Source organism: Nannobrachium achirus (assembly GCF_963921795.1).
Source record: "Nannobrachium achirus genome assembly, chromosome: 6".
Taxonomy (NCBI): domain Eukaryota; kingdom Metazoa; phylum Chordata; class Actinopteri; order Myctophiformes; family Myctophidae; genus Nannobrachium; species Nannobrachium achirus.
The window spans coordinates 53077434-53090395 of record NC_137815.1 but is presented as its reverse complement, the minus strand read 5'-3'; the positions used below and the strand labels follow the sequence as shown (position 1 = coordinate 53090395).

General features: G+C 42.9%; 1 protein-coding gene across 1 annotated transcript in view; it reads left to right on the top strand.

Moving 5' to 3' along the window:
- rnf207a (ring finger protein 207a) overlaps positions 1–12847 on the top strand; it is a gene marked incomplete at both ends in the record, with an annotated part of 37532 nt that extends 24685 nt beyond the window's left edge. Inside the window, 7 exons of the mRNA XM_080728290.1 lie at positions 117–241; positions 7017–7194; positions 7743–7928; positions 8839–8890; positions 9384–9501; positions 11719–11805; positions 12691–12847. Coding sequence (XP_080584416.1) covers positions 117–241; positions 7017–7194; positions 7743–7928; positions 8839–8890; positions 9384–9501; positions 11719–11805; positions 12691–12847 — 903 coding nt within the window. The remainder of the gene's footprint in view (positions 1–116; positions 242–7016; positions 7195–7742; positions 7929–8838; positions 8891–9383; positions 9502–11718; positions 11806–12690) is intronic.
- Positions 12848–12962: the final 115 nt, after the last annotated feature.

Below are 12962 nucleotides of genomic sequence, written 5' to 3'. Positions count from 1 at the left end.
TGTCACTCACCAAATGCACATTGCTTTTAGAAATGTTCCCCCACACTGAGTACAAGTATGAATTAAATAGTAGTATAGTTGACTGTGAGTTGTGACATTACCCTGTCTACTGTCAGATCAACACAGACTACTGGAGTGAGTTTGCACGGTGTCTTGACCCTTTACTGTTGCTGGGACAACGCTATCCACCCTGTGTCACTGCATCCAATGCAGCTGCAACATCCAGTGCTGCTGTAACTTGGTAAGAGTTTTGTTTGTTTATTGTCTTATTATGTATTGTAGGCTACTGTATCATTTGTTTGAGTGTGTATTATATATTGAATGAAATAGAATATGTCTTGCTATTGCTGGCCAGCCATTAGGAATTATGGACATGGGGGCAACATTTTCCAAATTCTCACCTTACCCACCCCACTCACTCACCTAGCCACCAACACAGGCAGTTTCCTGGCCTTGTTGTGATACAGATGGAGTAACAAGTCCTACCTAGGCCATGCTCCCTTTAGAATATACTCAATATGATTATAAAGCACACAATTTCACGGTCTCAATAGGGAACAAAGCAGGCTCTTTGTGTCTCCATAGGGTTATTTTATCCAATCAGGAAAGAGAACTCATACAGAAAGAAGTCCGCAGACAACATTTGAACTGAAACATTATAAGCTGATAAATCTCTCCCGATTGGCTGAAATTGGCAACACACCTGAAAATACATTTTTCAGTTTATTAAAGAGCTGGGGAGATGCCCCGTTACTGATCAATTATTTTTGATTGATTGACTGATTGAATAGCTTTTCTTTTTTGAGTTCCTGATTTTAGTCACTTTTGACATTTGACTCACTTGATACAGTTACAGGCTGCAGTTCCCTATACATAATCACAATGTGCGCTGTAGATAGGATTGTCATAAGCTTATAGGCTATTGTTGCAACTCACAATTAAGTATAAATCAAGCATTATGTGTGTGTTCGGCACCTCTGGCCAAATTTTTCAACTACATCGTTTTCACAGTAACAACAGGGGTAGGGTGGGTAACAAATGTTTGTTATTATATTTATTGTCAATTATGTTTTATGTATTAAATGTATTCATGCTGTGCATATAGTACAATGTATTGTCAGTGAGTAGGTAAATAAATGGTTGAACTTCAACCCATTTCAGGGTCAGACATAGACCCCCCACATGTACCCTTTTAACCCCCCTGGCGGCGGGGATGCCTAATCTCCTGTCCTGTGCCTGTCTTGAGTAGAGGAATTCCTAGTATCTTTTTGTGATAGGGCCATTAACGATTGAGCCTCTCATCTTATAATTCCAGCTAACAATGTCATTTGAATATCACTTTGAAAGTCTTCCAAGTTCCCACATACCTCTGGCCAGAAAATGTCACACATTCAAATGCTCGGATGTGAAAATCTCCCAAAGGGTTTTGTGTACAGTGGATAGACAGTGATAACCACAGCAAGAAGAAAGGAGGCGCCACACTGATCCCCAATGTATCAGTTATGTCCTGCTCATAAACTGTGTTTACGTAACTCACCTTGTTGAACAGGGTGGGGGGTGGGGGGGTGGGGGGCTTGGAAGGTGGCAGGCTCTGTTCCTGCACCCAGCCATGCCAGAGCAGAGACATAACTAAAAACTGTGTATGGATGGATGTGGGGAAAGGCGGACGATTCATGGTTGTTGGAAAGAGATGTTTTCAGCCACACCTGTGATGTAATAAACACCCTGGATCAGTTGTGCAACCTGACTGTATGACATGGTTCTATAATTTGGTTCGCCCATATTGGACGTTATATATTGAGAAGTTGTTATATTAAATCACATCCAGCCATTTCAAAGGCTTTCCAGTATAAACTTAGCTATTTCAAAATGGGAACTAGTTGAATTATTGCATACTGTATAAAACATTTGTTGGTGTGACTCGTGTGAGTTCCTGTATAAGTATGATAATGCAACCAATTGATTAACCACTTAAACTATTACACTTTGTTGACTCGTGCCCCCATACTTGGTCCCCTCATTTTCCCCCTACATCATATCTCTTCACCCCAAAATAGCCAATCTGCAAGCTCACAACGTGCCATCTTGGGCTTGTAAATATACACAATTTACACAGAATGTTCGTCATGACATGCCTAGAACAGGGACACAATTGGGTTCATATGGTCAATAACAGTACTCAGATCATCTCTGTCTGCTTTCATGTGGACACACCTTGCATACTACCCCTCACCAATGTTCCACAGTAAATCAGTCCCAACTGTTCACAGGTCTGTATGCCCCCAAGTGCCCGTGTAGTTCAGCATAGTCCAATACTGCTTTTGCAGCTAGTCTCACACCATGCCAATGCTGGACAAGAAGTGGGCAGCGATTGGTGGTGGGCCTGCCGGCTGACTGACTGACTGGCTGGCTGGCACTATTTTTATCAGAATTTCACAGAACTCTCCAGGATTCATCTGGAGGAGGGCACAGACAGCAGTGGTGGGGGACATGCTGTTCCATTTCACTGATGCCACTGCTTTAGCTAATGACAAAGTCCTTAGACTATAGATCACACTCATCTCATGGCCACACACACTCGATCACACACACTCGCTGCATGTGTCGGGCAAGGGAGCAGGGACAAGTACCACCTAGAAACAAGGTAAAGGTTATGTCTTTATTTGATTTCATTTTGTCTTATTGGGCAACATCTATGGTCTTGTTAGATAGTATTAAGCAGTGGCAAAATATACAAGAGATGAGAGCGAGAGAAAGAGGAAAGGAGTTGTGACAGAGTTTGTGACTGGGATTTGAAATGGCACTGGGCTTTCCTCTCTGGTTGAGTATTTGGGTATACTGTACTTTCCTTTCATCATTTAGATTTTTTATAATGGAATAGATTAATCTCTGTGGATGTGGAAGCTCAAGTAGTTTTATTGTGGTATTCACCTGTTGCATCAATGGTGGGAGTAGTATTTGGATACGTATATCACACATGTGTTGTTCTTTTTAACCAATACATTTGTCATTACACATACTGTTACCAAAATTTATATTCTGTTCTATTCTGGGTTTTGTTTCGTTTTTTTGTCTGAGGATACTACTTTTGTGCAACTGGTGCAAGAATCTTGTCAATTCATGCAGCAGACAGGGATTGGAAGCAGACCTCCGTGTTGGCACTATTTTTTATCAGAATTTCACAGATCTCTCCAGGATTCATCTGGAGAGGCTTACATGCAGCATGGTTTGGTAATTTAGTTTCATACTACTGTCGTCTCTTTAGCTACTGATGATGAAGTATTTTAATTGGTGTCTCTGGATGTAGACAACCTGAGCCTGGTTGCTTAGAGGGATGAAGCACATTATGGCAGGGTGAGAGCGAGACTCAGCCAGATATCATAGAAGGGTCCCATGACCCCTCATAGAACTGCTTCAGGGGCTGTGCGCTGTTGGGAAATAGACCAGGCATAAAGGGCCTAGCGGAATCCTGGTTATAATGTATTTGTGAGACAATCTTTCTGTACATAATTTCCCTTCCTGTTGTTGAGGGCTACTGACATGTCCTTTGACTGGTGCTGCTGGCCTGGGAGAGCATTTTATTTAGTGTGAACCGATTCTGTTGTTTCTGGTGTGGTAGTAGATTGAATTAGGATTTCATCCTGTATATCTGTTGCGTGGACAGCCATTATTTTCAGCTTCTCAGACAAATCCTTTGTGTGGGTGTGTGTACTGGTGGACCCAGTCTGAATCCCATGTTGTTACAGCTTGGCAGTGCAGCCTTCAACTACAGTATGAATCATTTAAGCTGGTGAAAACACTGGAATGAGAATGTGTAAACCCAGTGAGCGGCATAGCGACAGATTTAGTCTGAAAAAATGATATCCATAAGAAGTGTTATATCTACGCTAACACATTTATCAATGGCTGGATTCTACCTCTTTTTAAAACGTAACCACCTGATGTTTCATTTACCGGGGTCCCCCAGGGGTCTATGCGTGGTCCCCTCCTTTTTTCCCCGCTAGGCAAGGCAAGGCAAGGCAAGGCAAGGCAAGGCAAGGCAAGGCAAGGCAAGGAAAGTTTAATTGTATAGCACATTTCAACAACATTAAATATTTTTACACAAAACATCATTAATATAAATAACATAAAATTGTGCAGAAGGGAAGAAATATAATACAACTCGGCAAACAGAAATGTTGTTTAGCTGTGATTTAAAAGAAAAAAGAGTGGCAGCAGACTGCAGTATTACTGAGAGTTTGCTCCAGCCTGTGGAATAAAAATGAAATGCTGCTTCTCCCCGTTTAGTTTTGAGAAAGCAGACCTTAACCAGATGACCTGAGAGGTCTGGATGGTAGACCCGTGTGTCTTTTTCTGTAAGGTGCTTTATTTCTGAGCACATGTAACATGTATAAGTCCTGATGAAGATCAGAGAGTGATCAAAACGTTGACAGCAATAAAAATACAGCTGAGCTTTTATAGCATTATCAGTGAGCAGACTTTATTTCTGGGCACACCTCCAGCAGCAGGTCTGGGGGTGATTAAGCCTCACCCATGCCAGGGCAGGGAGACCTGTAAAGACACCGTTCCAGCAGTCAACTGAAGTTGAATGCCTGGACAAGTTTTCCTAAATCCTGCTGAGACATAAGTTCTATAATCCGTGATATCTTTTTGAGGTGATAGTAGTAGGCTGACTTTGTGATTGTGTTAATGTGGCTATTTAAATTCAGGACTGAGTCCAAGGTTTTAGACCTGGCCAAAGGTTTTAAACTTTTAAACATTACAGACATCGAATCTCCTCACCGAAATACATTTCCAATCTACAATCTCACTGTGCATCGCAATGCAACGTTGTGAACTTGTAGATCAGCAATTGTTAACCCATTGCTTAGCCCATACATGGGCAACTGGCGGCCCAGGGGCCACATGCGGCACCCAACCTCACTTAATGCGGCCTGCAGGTTAATATCGGAATACTGATATATTATTGATTTCAGCTGTTACAACATGCAAACATGAACCGCTTTAATTACTTTGGTCTATATTAGTAATTAATATATACAGTATATATAATATATATATAGCCTAGTCATGCACATATACTGTATGGGAACTGTATACTGTATGGGAACTGTTGTGAACTGTTGCGACAAAAAGAAGGCTAGAAACACAACCACACTAAGGACTACAAACCATGGATTGACATCTAGACCTACTGCACATACAGTATGAAACAGAGCTGATACCTTTAAATGCATTTTGAGGAAAATAATGCTGCTATTTGTACCCTGTATATATATAAAATGTCACAATGCGACATAGCTCTGTTTACACAATGCTGTACCCCCTCCAACTGTATAATATGTTCCCCATTTTCAACTGTTTTTAATTGTATTTGTGATACTTGCTTTGGCAATGTAAACTTATGTTTTCTCATGCCAATAAAGCGCCTTTGAATTGAATTGAATTGTATGGGACTGACCACCTTAAAAGTTCAAACTCTGTGTGCGCATTGGCGAGGACTCTAGGGAGACCTGTGCCCGGCGTCAGGTTGTTCAGATAGCCGGTTGTCCAGAACTCCCGATCCGACTGATGTGCCCAGATCTAGGCTACAGTATATTGACATCCAGTCTTCCAGAACATATATACATACCAGTAAGACTCCCTAATCGGGAGATAAGCGACCGTAGGTGGCTTATCTCCACAAATAGGGCAAAAATGTGTTTTTCCAAAATCTTCCTGATCCATGTTGATGACATGAGTGTAGACATGCTGTGTAGTGATATTTGTGATTTTAGGGCAAAAACTGTAGGAGCAGTGTCCAAAAATGTGTTTTAAAAATGGGCCTGAAGGTGGCGCTAGAATAGGGCCATGTGAGAAATGAGGGGTGGGGTCTCCGCGTTGCCTTGGCGGACGAATAGGTACCGGCCCCGGCTGTCCCGGACGCTCCTAGCCCGAGTTACGGCATTTTATGTGCGCTGCAGTGGCAGGGGGTCCTCCACTGGGGGCGCCACCACTTTTGCATCCGTTCTGGAGCACCAGGAGTCGGTGGTCCCCGGGAATTCCCTGTGAGCAGCCCCGTTGGGGTGGTCATTTGGTCATTTTTGCACATTTGGTCATTTTTTACATCTGGGGGTCCCCCAGGGACCTGGGGGTCCCTGGGGCTCCGGGGGTCCTTGGAGGTTGTAGTTTGGCAGGCAAGGAGTGTGTGTGTAAAATCTGGCATGGATCGGGTCAACGGGTGCGGAGATATAAGCAGGGAAAAAGTGTGACGAGCACATTTGGTCATTTTTAACATCTGGGGGTCCCCCAGGGACCCGGGGGTCCCTGGGGCTCCGGGGGTCCTTGGAGGTTGTAGTTTGGCAGTCAAGGAGTGTGTGTGCAAAATTTGGCATGGATGGGGGCAACGGTTGTGGAGATATGAGCAAGTCAAAAGTGTGACTGACGCACAGACAGCCCGTGGAGGTTTTGGTAGTAAATGCGACCTACGGTCGCAATAAGGGCATGCCCATATGGGTATAATACTGATGACTTCAGGAATCTCCATAAATGGGCAAATGGGAATTAAAGGAACACAGGAAGACACAGAAATACAGACAGATACAGATAAAGGCATTAAGGGCACGCACGCGTGTGCGCGCGCACACACACACACACACACACACACACACACACACACAGAACACACACACACACACACACACACAGAACATACGATCCAACGATAATGCATACATGGGCATATATTGATGACATCAGGGATCTCCATATATGGGCATAAAACGGGCACAGACAGACAAACAGCTGGGTCTCTGACAGAATAGGTCTCTGACAATGGGTACAACAGGTTTGCAAAACCGGACGGGGCATGCCTTCTTAACTTTCATTGTTCCCTGCTTGCGTCGTTCACGATAGTTATACTAATTTCACTATTACAAGACTTTTTACTTACTAGCAATTATTTACTGAATAATAACTGACCTGAGGCTATTGTGTACTCCCTTTTTTAGATTTTAACATCTCTCTTTCTAAATCAGGCTTCAGTCCTCCCTCTCCATGTGGTGCCGCTCACCCTCCCTAAATGAAATGGCACTGGGCTCTGCTCTGGGGCGACGGCCTGCCTCTCACCGCTACGTGTGCACCAAGGTCCTCCTCGCTGAAGGAAGCGAGACCCCTTTCACGGAACACTGCCGCAACTATGAGAACGCATACACGGTAAGTGGTATTTGAATGTATGTGTGGCCGGCTTGCAGTGCAGTGCTCGCACTGTGTGTGTGTCTGTCTGTTTCTCTGCCTGTCTGCCCATGGGTCATGTTTGAGAAGGTACGTCCTTCAGTAAGCATTTCAAAATCCTATGAAAAGGAAGCCTTGATATTCTGAGCGGTTTTGGCAAGGCCGCAATACCGAAAATTGTTCTCGAGCCTCTTATCTATCTGTCTGTCTGTCTGTCTTTCTTGCACATACATCAAGCACAGTCTGACTGTTTGACGTGTGTATCACGTGGACACGAGGGTGTGTTGTGTTGAGTGTGACCTGCGGTTGTCCAGAACCGAATAGGGACATAGGGACCTACACACAAAGTCAAACGTAGGAACTGTTAGCAGTGCTCAAAAATCAGAAATCTCTGTAGCTCTGTCTGTCTGTCTGTCTGTCTGCCTCTGTCCCATTTAATGTGGTGCGTGCATGCGTGATTACTGCATGTGGCCACATGAACGAAGGTGTATTGTGCAGAACAGCAGGCTTTTTTCATTTGTGCATCTCAGACTCTCCAAACAGAAATCCAGAACCTGAAGGACCAGGTTCAGGAGCTACACAGAGACCTGACCAAACATCACTCCATCATCAACACGGACACCATGGGAGAGGTCCTGGACAGGTCTCTTCACATCGACAGCCAGATAGCCATCCAGTATTCCGCCGTTGAAACAATGAGGGCAATGTTTGAGGAGGTATGCCCTTCAGGAAGCATTTTAAAATCCTATTAAAGGGAAACCTTGATATTCTGAACGGTTTTGGCAAGGATGCAATACAAAAAATTACTGGACCTGTTTTCTTAGGTTGTGGTGCCACCAAAACAAGAGGCAACCTGGAGGTGTGCACGGTTGAACCATGTGACTGTTTCAGCCAAGTGTTTTTGTATTTTCAGCACACACTGGTAGACAAATTAGTGTACTGTGTGAGATAAAGTACATGCTTACACAGGCACACACACACACACACACACACACACACACACACACACACACACACACACACAAACACACACAGTACAAGCGTCTAAAAGACTAAACAGACAGCCTCTTTGCAAAAGTTATGCACTCGAGTTTCACTTGGCTCAACTAACAAGCTGCCCATGGAAACCAGTACACGTCTATTAGAATGAGGATGCTAACAATGCTACAGCGCCTGCCGCTGGAGAGCTCAGCCGAGCTTCCTCACATTTCGACAAGTGCCTGTCGATGAAAGTCACACAGTACATTCAAAATATCAAGGTCTCTGGGTTATGTCATCATCATTTTGCCTTATGTGACATGCTGTAGCTTGAGAGATAGTGTCTTCACCTTGTTCACCTTGTCCTCTCTGTCATTATCATAAGCAGTGAGTTGGCTCTCCAAAGTAAAACCTCTATCATAGAATATAAATACAGCCGAGGCCTGCATTCTGAATAAGAAAGATAGAACAGCAGACAGTCCAATATTTCAGCACACGCTGTTTTCAATGCCATGCATGCAAAACGGCTTGATGTAAATGATTTGATTGCCTGCTATTCATTGTTTTTTCATTCAGTAAGCGCGCCTGCGGGGGGTCGTCAGCTGTATCATTAATATGCTTTAGCATAAAACCATTATTCCTTTTCAGATCTGGGATGAGACGTTTCAGAGGGTCACCAATGAGCAGGAGATCTATGAAGGTGAGTCTTGAACACAGTTTAACCACTTAAACCCTGTATTTACTTTACTGTACATCAATAGGGATAATAACAGATCTACAAGTTCACAAAGCTTTGCAATAGGGCGCTATTTTTACAGAATGTTTGCCTATTTCCACCCAATATTTGTCTATTATCGCATGCCCGGAATAGGTGGTTCATATGGTTAATCCCCAACTCTTTTTTATTTGTGCGGTCTTTGTATGCCTTTATTGATAGGTACACAGTAGTCTGACAGGAAATGGGGAGAGAGATGGGGGGGTGACACGCAGCAAAGGTCGTCAGGATCGGGACTCGAACCTGTGACACGCTGTCAGGCTGGATTACCAGGCTAGGTGTCCAGACAGCTACAGTACACCAGCCGTCCGGGCCCCAACTCATTTTTATCTCTTTCAGTGTTCTCATTTCAAGTAAGATTTCATACATAGTCAACTTAAGCCCAATATACTATTTTTTTTGCTTCTGTCATCCTCAGCTCAGCTTCATGACCTGCTGCAACTGAAGCAGGAGAACTCCTGTTTGAGCACCATCGCCAGACAGATCGGCCCCTACATCCTGTCCATCGCCAAGGTCAAGGAGCGGCTAGAGCCCAGGTGCTGTATGTTGAAATTTGGAGATTTGAGGTTTCTGCCAGACGGAGACGATACAGTACAATTGGGTTTCTACTAGGAGTGCAACAGTTAATAGAAGTAATCGATTTAATCATTAAATGAATGATGTATTTATAATAAGAATTAATTAATTCATTTGTTCGTTCATTCGTTCATTCATTCATTCATTCAATATAGTAACAGAAAAAGAAATGGACCTGAATTCCACTAGGGCTGTATGTAATAGTTAACCATTTTCCATCTGGCATCGCTATTTTGGGCAGTTCACTATAGGCAAAAACGTAAAAAGGTTATAAATATAGTTGCAAGTGCAATAATTAAGCAATATTACACGAGAGGGTGTGCATATAACACGGTTATCCTGCACGACAGCATTACCGCAGGAACGAGCCGACAGGTGAGTTCCGTAGGTAGGGCTGGAGGTAGGGCTCCACGGTTGGAGCGCCTGTTTTCCATTGAGAGCCCGACTACCTGTTGTATAATTTACAGTTATATCATAGGACGCTTATTGATTTCAAGTTATATACAACTATTGTAATTATCTGATGTCTCCTCCTACGCTTTCATGTGTTTCTGTGGATGTGTGTTGATTTTCTAAGATTCAGTCTGTATTGAGTGTTTTGTTATTTGGGGATGCTCTAGCTTTGAACTCTCCCTCCTGCCTCTTGGCACATGGAGAGCTGTTTCTCGCCTACCCTTTTTAACTGTTCCAAATAATGAAAGGATAGTTGGTTCCTTTACAGCTTTACTAGTTAATGTTAGATACACTGGAGAAAAACTTGTTTAATTCACTGTGCCACTCATAGGCTACTAAAGCTTGATATAGCCATTATTACAATCATCAAGTGAAATATGCCTTGACCAGATCCCTAGTTTTGCATTGGAATGGAAGTGCTTTGCTGAGTGCCAAATCCAATCCACGTTTGTCGTGAGCCAGAACCCATTGGACTCCGCTCAGTACATCATATTGCCTGGAGAGATAATAATGGTACATCACACATTTTATGGCTCTGTGCTTCTTGTATTTACAGTGAGAGTCATAAAAACATTTGGATGTGTCGCTGAGCAGCGTTCTCTAGATGAAAAGCCCCTATTACTTTAGAACTCCTAGGGCAAAGAAATGCTCTTCTAGTCGCATATTTTCTTGGACAGCTGTTTTACATTTTTGAATCAAGCATTTTCGTCAGGGGATGATATATAAATCTGTCTGTCTGTCTGTCGGCCTAATGATCAGGTTAAATGATGAGAAATAGGCTCAATTTAAATTTGAAGTATGTTTTATCATTTTGCATGAACTGACGAACAGGATTGTTCGTTTGTTCTTCTTCTGAAGAAAGACAGAGTTGGGCTTGATGCTCTTTTTCTTCTGTAATATTATCAAAGATAGGGGTTCATTAATATACATTGTGAGAGGAATGAAGCTCTGAACCTCTTTTTGACTAATATAAATATTAAATTAAACCCAGCCATATTCAGATCCTATTTTACCCCATTGCGCTCCATCTACATCAGCTCGAAACGCGTTACTAATTGCAGCGGCTTGTGTCTGCAGTGCAGATGCTCTTGTCCAAACTCGACCCTCGTTATGTATGGCAGGCTGAAGGCAAGTAGATTTATGTTTTGCCCCCTGTCTTTTTTTTTGTCTGTTTAGTATGACAGCAAGTCTGCAATGCAAGTGTTTCAAGGGGAGTCAATCATATCTGACCTAAATGGAGTGGTTTTTAAACTTGACATTTCCTGCTGTATTATCTAGGAAACAATTTAATCTGGATTATTGGCAGATACTCTTAAATTACTCAAATCAGGAACAAGGAAACATCGCCCTAACCCTAACCATTTCAAGAAGAGTTGTGCAAGGACTGTAGTCTGGAACTACACCTCCTGAACGCTGAGTAATGGAAGCTGGCATTTCTGTTCATGAAAATATATTTTAAAATGTAATTTCTGCTAAGCAGTAAGCTAATGTGCTTAGATGATTCTTATTTATTAGGATAAATGTGCACAATGTTTAAAACGAAACGGAAGTGGGGAGGAGGCTTCACTTCCGCTTTAACCGGATACTCATCGATCTTCTTATGTTACCCCAGACTGTATGACTGGAGCATTTGCAAATCGCGGGAGTCAACAGTCTGACCACACGAGACTACACTATGGGGAACTCAACAATCTTATTAGAACATCTGTGAATGTTTTTGATAGGTTTCAAGAACCCAAAGAGCATCATGATGACCGTACAGAAACTATGTTGAAAATCTATGAAGACACCACTAAGGAAAACCAAGACAGGTATTCTCCCCTCAAAACAAATAAAAATCGAACCTCTGTTCGAAGTGGAGCTGTGTGTGTGTGTGTGTGTGTGTGTGTGTGTGTGTGTGTGTGTGTGTATTGCAGTTGATGCTCAGGGCAGGCTAGACTCAACAGCACCTCTCTGGTCACCCAGGGTTACTACATACAGCTACTCGAAGTGGAGCTGTGTGTGTGTGTGTGTGTGTGTGTGTGTGTGTGTGTGTGTGTGTGTGTGTGTGTGTATTGCAGTTGATGCTCAGGGCAGGCTAGACTCAACAGCACCTCTCTGGTCACCCAGGGTTACTACATACAGGCTACATACAGACCCACAGACCCAGTCGTTTTTTTTTAAGCTAACGATTGACTCAACTATTCAGATATGGTAACCTTTTAATTATGTTATTCAACCTCAAAAAGTTAAGCAATTAATGGCAAAATAGTCTATATTCAATTCATGTACAATACATGCAGTCGGTAGACAGTCGTGTATGCCCTTTATAGTTAAAAGAATATTGTTGAAGTTACTAACAGAACTATTCTATTGAACCGAGACCTTCAGTTAGTAAAATATTTTCTTTGAAAATAAAAAATAGATATCGTCACTGTCGGGCAGAAACCTTGTATCTCCAAGTTTCTTTTTTTTACCAAGTAAAGCCCTGCTTCATCATACAAGGCTATCACACAAAAGTAGTGAAAACAGCCGATCAGCTATTTTCACCAGTTTGGTTCATTTTTAAAATGATAAATACAAAACGAACGGTCTTGGACATACAAGGTTTCCACCCGACAACGACAATATGCTTTTCATGTTAACATAGCAGTTTTCATAATGAACGTGTTTGTTGGAATGGAACCCTTCATAGATACCTTTCTGTCCCCTGGCAGTAACAAGCAGACCTGTGCCACAGACCATGACAGGAACAAGAACAACCACTCACTGATGCTAGAGCCCGAGGACATCTCTATCAAGTCCAATGATTACCACTGGTCGGGAAGACAGAGGAGCCTCGTAGAGACAGCCAACCACAATGAGATGCCCTAATAAACAACACCATCTCAACCCCCCTTTCCAGGCCTTTCTTTCTGCCCTGCACTGGCTCTGTTTCCAGAATGACACCCACAGCAAAGCCCGGGATGGCACACCGCGTAACATTTAG